This window comes from Trichosurus vulpecula, chromosome 7 (genome assembly GCF_011100635.1).
Source record: "Trichosurus vulpecula isolate mTriVul1 chromosome 7, mTriVul1.pri, whole genome shotgun sequence".
NCBI classification, from domain to species: Eukaryota; Metazoa; Chordata; class Mammalia; order Diprotodontia; family Phalangeridae; genus Trichosurus; species Trichosurus vulpecula.
In genome coordinates, this window is record NC_050579.1 from 28,493,513 (window position 1) to 28,501,479 (window position 7,967).

A 7,967-nucleotide genomic window follows, 5' to 3' on the forward strand; every position below is an offset into this window, starting at 1 on the left:
TTGCCCCTTAGCAGGTGTCCTAGCGTGTAAAGAATAATAGCTAACATTCATTAAGCACCTACTGTGTGCCAGGCACAGTGCTAAGTGCTCTAGGAGTAGTAATAAATAATAGCCAACATTTGCATAGCACCTACCGAGTACTAGACACAGTGCTAAGCGCTTTACAATTATCTCCTTCAGTCCTCATAACAGTGCTGAGATGTAGGTGCTGTTATTATCCCCATTTTACAGATGGGGAAACTGAGGCAAATGGGTGCAGTGACTTGCCCAGAGTCCCAGGGCTAGTAAGTATCTGAGGCTGGATTTGAACTCTGATCTATCCTGCCTCCACACTCGGTGCTCTCTCCTTTGCTCCACGTGGCTGCCTCTACTTTTGAGTCCGTCCTGACAGCGCCAAACACTAACGTTGATTGACGGGCTACAGGGAGTGAAGACTCTCGCCCGCCCCGGAACTCCATCTCTCGTACTACAGGTTTCCACCCGGTCATTAAAAACCAGATGTACGGGGTGGTTCAATTTCAGCCTAGAGCAACCCGGTAAGAGCGGAGAGATGCGAAGAAAGCCGGAAGAGGGAGGTGGCGCATCTCTCATTGGTGAAGCCAAGGGCCCATCAAGCGGCTCTGCCTTCTGATTGGCTCGGGCTATGCTCACGTACCCCACGATGTAAAGTTTTGTTTTCCCCGTCACTTCCGAGCGCCTGCGCATTTAGGACGCCTGGCGGGGGTTGTTGTGGGAGCGGCGGAGGCTTCGACTTCCACCCTCCCTGGGAGTCAGCGCTGCCCGACTCGAGGATACCCGGCCGTTAGCAAGTCCGCCCTCCGGGTGGGGACCCGCCGCCACAATGTCGATTTTCACACCCACCAACCAGATCCGCCTGACGAACGTGGCCGTGGTGCGCATGAAGCGCGGGGGGAAGCGCTTTGAGATCGCTTGCTACAAGAACAAGGTCGTGGGCTGGCGCAGCGGCGTGTGAGTGAGGCGGGGGGCGGGGCTGGGGACCGGGGACCGGGGACCTGGGACCTCCCCTAGAGGGGCAGCGGGCCCAAGTGAGTATCCACTTACCTCATACACTTATTAGGCCCCTGCTGTGTGCCGAGGCCTGCTGGCGCTGAGGACCCAAAGACGGGAGGAGGGGAGCGGCCCCGGCCTGGGGGGTCTTTCACGCCCCTAATCCGCCCGCGTTCAAGCCCTTGGAGCCCCGGCCTCTGGGCCAGGAGAGGCGGATGCTTAAGAACAAGCCCCTGCCCTCGAGTGTCTTCCATTCTAATGGGGGCTGGGCGGGGGAACAAGCGTAAATATGGAATAGGAGCGATGTAATTGGGGAGGGGGCGCCTGCACCTGGGAGAGCGGAGTGCCGGCCTGGGGTGGGGTGAGCTTCCCAGATTTGGGGCGGCAGGGGATGGAGTGTGGTGGGCAAATAACAAAGAACAGGCTATGCTTTATCGTTTATTAAGCGCCTGCTGTGTGCTAAGCACCGGGGATCCAGGAGAGAAAGAGTCCAGCCCTCGGGGAGCCTCCGCTGTAGTGGTGTCCCCCAGGGGGGTGGGGGCCCGCAGATGCCTAGAAACCCCCTCTAAAGAACGGCCCGGGGACGGTTTGGTCCTCCTCTCCCAGCCCCAAGGGGCGGTGTCCGGGGCTGGGGTGAGGTCAGAGGTGTCCTGCTGCCCCGGGCAGACTAGCTGCCCTCCCGCTTGGTGATAAGGGACTGGAATTTGAATGGGAAAAAAACCTTCCATCTTTATAATATTCTGAGAAGGGGTCCATATGCTTCACCAGATTGCCACAGAGGGTCCATGACACAAAAAAGTTAAGAATCCTGCGCTAGACTGATGGGGATGGTAAAGATGGTAGAATCGGGTTTTGTTTTTTAGAGCTAGAGCTCTGTTTGTAAGCAAGAAGGAAGGGCCCAGGTATTAAGGAGAGATCGGAAATTAGAGAGAAAGGGAGATAATCACAGGAGACCAGGAGGATGGGATCACCCCAGCACCCCTCTCCCCATATATACCCACCTCTTCACTGTCCCTGCTGCGAACGGCGGCACATTCGTTACATCTGCCAACGCTGATGGCAGGACCTGGCTTTAAATCCCTTTTTTTCCCCTGTGGCACTTAGTCCCTTCACTCATCTGTAAAACAGGGGTAATGATAGTGCTTACCTCACAGGGTGGTTCTTGTGGGTGAAATAACATGTAAAACGCTGTATGAAAATGTTAATGATTATTATTTTACAGGATACTGTAGAGGAGAGGTGGAAATGGCTCTATATCTGGAGTCTAAAGGCCTCAGTTCAAATGCAAGCTTTGCCATTTACTTGGTGACCTTAAGCAGATCCCTGGGCCTGGGTTTCTTGTATGTAAAATGAGTGGGAACTGGTTACCTCTGCCATCCATTCCAGGTCTAAAATGAATAGCATCAGTGCTGCCTGAAGATCCTGGCAGTAAACCCTATTAAAAATTTCTTCTTGGGCAATCAGAAGCAGAGTGAAATGTGGCCCATTGTCTTGAGAATAATTGGTTCACAAGACACTGAATGTTGCTGTTGAGTATTGGACCCAGAATGTTCTTGAAGACATCATTCTGGTATGCTAAATAGCAGAACTTTCTGAAACTTTCAATTATATTCATGTATGACTTTCCCTTCCCCTCAGGGAAAAAGATCTTGATGAAGTTTTGCAGACCCACTCGGTGTTTGTCAATGTTTCTAAAGGCCAAGTTGCTAAAAAGGAAGATCTCATCAATGCTTTTGGAACCGATGACCAGACTGAAATCTGTAAGCAGGTGAGTTCTGCAAACTCTCTGACATGATGAAGCATTTCCTATTTCCCAAATCCAGTGTTCCAAACTGAACTTTGCTATCATTTCCTGTCTTCACTGTTACCCTGGAAAGCACTAGAGCAGCAAGGTTTCATGGCTGACTTGAAGTACACCTATTCAGAATTAACAAATAATTCAGATGTGGGTGTTTTGCCTTTCCGCTTAGACCCGAATGTTTAGAATATCATAGACTCAAGCAGCTGGAAGGAACCTTAGAGATCCATTCAAGCCTTGCTCCCCACTACATCTTCACACCAAGGTGATGCAGAGCCCAGACTCCAGGGTCCTACCTAACAGAACGGCTTTATACACAAGTCTGTCTCTAATGTGGTGACCAGCTTAGTTTAGTTGACAGAGGTTTCTGATTTAAAAATTGGCCACCAAATGAATAAATTTTTTGAGCGCAGCAACTCATGAAAACTTATCAACAAAGGCTCTGATAGTCAATGAATGCCGGTGAAATTACAGACCTTTAAAACATAAAAGTTTTGAAAGGAAAAAGGATTTCAGTCTAAAATCAGTCACTTTTTTCAAACCTGTAACTTAAGAAATTTTAGGTTCCTCCGAATTAAGTTCTCCTTTTGTGACCAATTTTCATTATGGCCTATCTAAAATTAAAAAATTTTAATTGACTCATTTAGAAGTAAAATGTTTAATGTCATTTTTCATATTTCATAGATTGTCTTTTTCCTTCTAGCCCACATCATCCCAAAGTAGGGAAGCTTTACAGTTGTTCACAAGGAACAGATGATAATCAGTTCATCTTAAAGAATGGAGGCCCATGCATCCTCATATCTGAAATAGTTAATTTTCATCCCAGAAACTCAGTCATCTTTGTGGCTATAGTTGATTAAATTTAGAGGTCAACTAGCATTATGATGTGGGCTCTTTAGAAATTTATGGTTATTAAAATAGATTGCCATCAACAGGCTGCAGTCTATGATTGTGCTATGGGAAACAATAAATGTAGGTCAGAAAAGCATGGGAAAACAGAGAAACTAGTGCAGAGTGAAGTCAGCAGAACCAAGAAAGCCATATTCACAATGATGACGACAATGCCAGTAGAAAGAACAGCTCATCAGAACCACCCCAGCCCCTCCCCCTTCTTTGTTTGCAGAGGTGGGAAAGGAGGCCTGTGAACACTCAAGCTATAAGCTCCGATGTTTTCTATGTTGCTGTTTCTGCAAAGCTCTTTTTTATCCTTTGCTGTCAATGGGAACAATAAAAGTGTGTTTGATAAATAAAACTAATGTTTATTCCTTCTAGATTTTAACAAAAGGGGAAGTACAGGTGTCAGACAAAGAACGACACACACAGCTGGAGCAGATGTTTAGGGATATTGCAACAATCGTAGCAGATAAATGTGTCAATCCTGAAACAAAGAGACCATACACTGTCATCCTCATTGAAAGAGCAATGAAGGACATCCACTATTCCGTCAAACCCAACAAGAGTACGAAGCAGCAGGTCAGTGTGTGGGTGTATCCTTGAAATTCTGTCCATGGAAATAAGTTTCTGCTAATCGTGACCTTAACCCTGTCGTCAGTCTTCAGTCAGATCGATAAGCGTCTATTACATACCTACCGTGTGCCAGGCATCGTGCTAAACGTTCAGTCGTTTCTCAGTCGTGTCCAACACGTCATCTGGGGTTTTCTGGGCAGAGCTGCTGGAGTGGTTTGCCATTTCTTTCTCCAGCTTATTTTACAGAAGAGGAAACTGGGTGAAGAGGATTAAGTGACTTACTCAGGGTCACACAACCAGTAAGTGCCTGAGAACATATTTGAACTCAGGAAGAGGAGTCTTCCTGACTCAAGGCCAGGCACACAATGCACTACACCCCTAGCTGCCCTCCATTATGCTAAACACTGGGGATCCAAAGAAATGCTAAAGATAATCCCTGTTCTCCAGGAGCTCAGAGTCTAAAGGGAGATGACATGCAGCCATGTACAAACAAGTTATGTACAGGACAAATTAGAAATAACAACAGATGGAAGGCACAAGAATTAAGAAGGATTGTGAAAGGCTTTTTGTAGACCTTGGGGCTTGTATTTGAAGGAAGCTGGGGAGGGAGAGACTCCCAAGCATGGGGGACAGCCAGGGAAATGAGGATCATGTGAAATAGGAAATGTGAGCAAAGGACACAGAAAAATTAATAATTTATTTTCCTTTATCTTAATAGGCCTTGGAAGTAATAAAACAGTTGAAGGAGAATATGAAGATTGAGCGGGCCCACATGAGGCTTCGATTCATTCTGCCTGTGAAGGAGGGGAAAAAGCTAAGAGAAAAACTCAAACCACTGATCAAGGTGATAGAAAGTGAAGACTTTGGTGACCAGTTAGAAATCGTAAGCTAAAATATTTTTATTCCTTTGTATATTTGTTTTCTAAGTTATTTCTACAGTTATGTTGTAAGAAACATTAGAAAGTAATGCATAGTCAAATTTGTATATGAAAAGTCTTTTGGACTCTTAAGTTATAGATAACAGATGACTGTTTTCCCTGGGCTCTGAAGGGAAATGCCTTTTTTGGAGTTGGCATACTTAAAGAAGGCTGGCGATGACATTCATGTAGCACAGGACAGTATGATTGAGGTCCATATGGTCACAAGGATGGGATTATCAGGGCACTTCCCCACAGAATGTTACAAAGAAATGACAAAAGCACATAGCTCCTAGTCTGAGGTTATAGTGCTTTAAAATCTAAGGCTTTTAAGACCTTCGCAGATAAGGAATCAGTGTATTATCCTAGTGGTGTCTAGTAAATTGACTTCCCATGTTAATAGTTTTTTCTATTTTGTTTTTGCTTCTGGGGGAGGGTAGAGTGGGGAAGTGTTTATATAATGCCTACAATATACAAATATTTTTTTATCTCATTCGATCCTCCTAACAATCCTGCAAGGTGGGTTATTATCCTCATTTTACAGTTGAGGAAACTGAAGCAATCAAAAGTTAAGTGACTCTCCCAGAGGCGCACAGAAGTCAGTGTCTGGGTCTGGATTTTGAACTGAGGTCTTCCTGACTCCAGGCCCAGCCCTCCGTCCACTGCATTCCCAGCTGCCTCTTTTATTTGACGCAGCCCAAAGCCTCTGTCATCCAATGACAGTCATTGTTCTGAAATTTTGAGATATTTTTCCGGGAATGAAATTCCTAAATGAGCACCTGAACCTTTCTGCTTTGAACTTGGACAAAATGAATTGTTTCAAATGTTACCAAAAATCTTTTGATATGCAGTTGTAGAGACAGATTGTGTTTGTCCCTCTGCCACTATCAAAGAACTCTGTTAAATGTTTCAGGTGTGTCTAATTGACCCTGGCTGCTTTAGAGAAATTGATGAGCTGATACAGAAGGAGACAAAAGGAAAAGGTTCTTTGGAAGTTCTCAGCTTGAAAGACGTGGAAGAAGGAGATGAGAAATTTGAATGAAAGCTTTTCACCATCTCTTTACTGATAAACACAACACTAAAAGGTGTTCTTACTTCCCTCAGCACTGTTAACTTCTGTGTTTTTTTTTCCTGCCAATTACTTGCTTAGACTGCTTAATTTGAGGTTTTCATTCTAGTATGTGTGGTAATTAAATAAGTCACTTATATACAGAATATTCAGGATAAAAATCCTAATGTGGGATAAATGCATCCTGGCTGTCAAGTTGGGCTACTAATGTTAAAAGCAGCAGGGTGAACCTCTTCCTCTTGGGCAGTCTGCCTGGGCATCTGGGCTTGCTGTGTCATCTTAATTTTTGACAGCGGTCATTCTTTGTTAACTTTACATCCATGAAAGTTGTCTCAAAGTTTACACTAAAAATTCATGCTTTAGAAATATCCCTTGATAGAAATGGAATGTGTGCAGAAAGATGTAAGCCTGAAGCATTTCTACATGACAATTGGAGTGATTTTAATTTGGCCTAATATTAAGCTGGGTGTTAGGACTTCCCAGCTGACACTGCTGTGTGTGTGTGTGTGTGTGTGTGTGTCTGTGTGTCTGTGTGTGTCTGTGTCTGTGTGTCTGTGCACTCGCGCAGTTACTGACTGTCCATCAGTATTCTCATTTAGTAAACATGCTGCCAAAATATAAAAGACTATCTTTGGTTTTAGGGGAAAAAAAGTCATCCATGATAATTTTTAAAATTTATAATATATGTTAATATGAATGAAGCTATATGTAACAAATAAAACCTCTTTTATTTTTATTAAACAATGACCTGTGTGTTTCTAAACAATATCTTCCCATTTTTGTCAGTTTTACATTTTGTGTGATGTAGGACTGAGAAATATCGTGACTTCTTTTGGATTTGTAAAAGAAAGTTTAATTACTTAATACAAACGTCCAAATAAATGGACTTCAATTTTTTTTTTAAGACAAACTCCTAAAATAGGTTACGTTACAGAAGATGAATCATAGCTTTACGCAACAGAGATTTAACAAAACAATATTTTTCCTTAGTAAAAAACAGAAAATAAATTCCCCCTTGTAAATAAGCCTTATATACAATTCTTAGGTACTTCTTAATCATTAGTGCTATATACCCTAATCATGTACCGGATGTCCTAATTAGATCTTTCTCAGATACAAACATCTCCCAAGACTAAATTATTTTACACTAAAATTGTTTATTTAAAAATTTATTTCAAGTTTTACATTCCTTCTGGTAGGACAGATATCCTTACTGCTTAACATGTGTGGAAAGGAATATTAATGATGGTATTTGACATGCGCAGAGTGCCCAACCAGTTGGCATCTACTTTTCTGTCCAAGATTTGTTTTGTAATCAGTTTAAGTTTTCCTATAAAACTTAATCATGTAGTTGGCATTAAATGCATTTATCATTAACCATCTTGCTATGGTGCTTCTTTTTTAACTCTTTACAATACAGTTATCTGTTGTTGATCAAGAAGAGCTCCTTAGTGTGAGTTGTAGTGAATGTTAAAATCTAATACTCCCTCACTCATCATCTTTAGAGTGACGGCTAAAATGAAAGTAGGAGAGGCAGAAAAACACCCGATTGGAGGGACTTCAAAGTGAGGAAGCTAACTTTTACTTGGGGTCTTGTCGACCATGATGTAATTCCTGGAGGGTTACTTGTATGGGGCAGGTAAACTAGTTTGCTATGCACTAGGCTTCTCAGGTGTATTTTGTTGATATACCTGTAACATTAAAATAC

The 7,967-nt window shown here is 43.2% G+C and overlaps 1 protein-coding gene across 1 annotated transcript; it reads left to right on the forward strand.

Annotated features, from left to right (window-relative positions):
- The first annotated feature begins 691 nt into the window (after nucleotides 1–691).
- Nucleotides 692–7,636, forward strand: SBDS (SBDS ribosome maturation factor). The gene is made up of 5 exons (XM_036768203.1): nucleotides 692–969; nucleotides 2,647–2,776; nucleotides 4,079–4,279; nucleotides 4,992–5,156; nucleotides 6,104–7,636. Exons 1-5 carry the CDS (start codon nucleotides 842–844, stop codon nucleotides 6,230–6,232), a joined length of 753 nt encoding a protein of 250 aa, XP_036624098.1. The 5' UTR covers nucleotides 692–841; the 3' UTR covers nucleotides 6,233–7,636.
- The last annotated feature ends 331 nt before the right edge of the window (nucleotides 7,637–7,967 follow it).

Coding starts and splice junctions, on each gene's coding strand:
- SBDS (XM_036768203.1), top strand. CDS start 842: ATGTCGATTTTCACACCCACCAACCAGATCCGCCTGACGAACGTGGCC. Junction 4,280..4,991: donor ACAAGAGTACGAAGCAGCAG/GTCAGTGTGTGG, acceptor TTATCTTAATAG/GCCTTGGAAGTAATAAAACA. Junction 5,157..6,103: donor TTGGTGACCAGTTAGAAATC/GTAAGCTAAAAT, acceptor TAAATGTTTCAG/GTGTGTCTAATTGACCCTGG.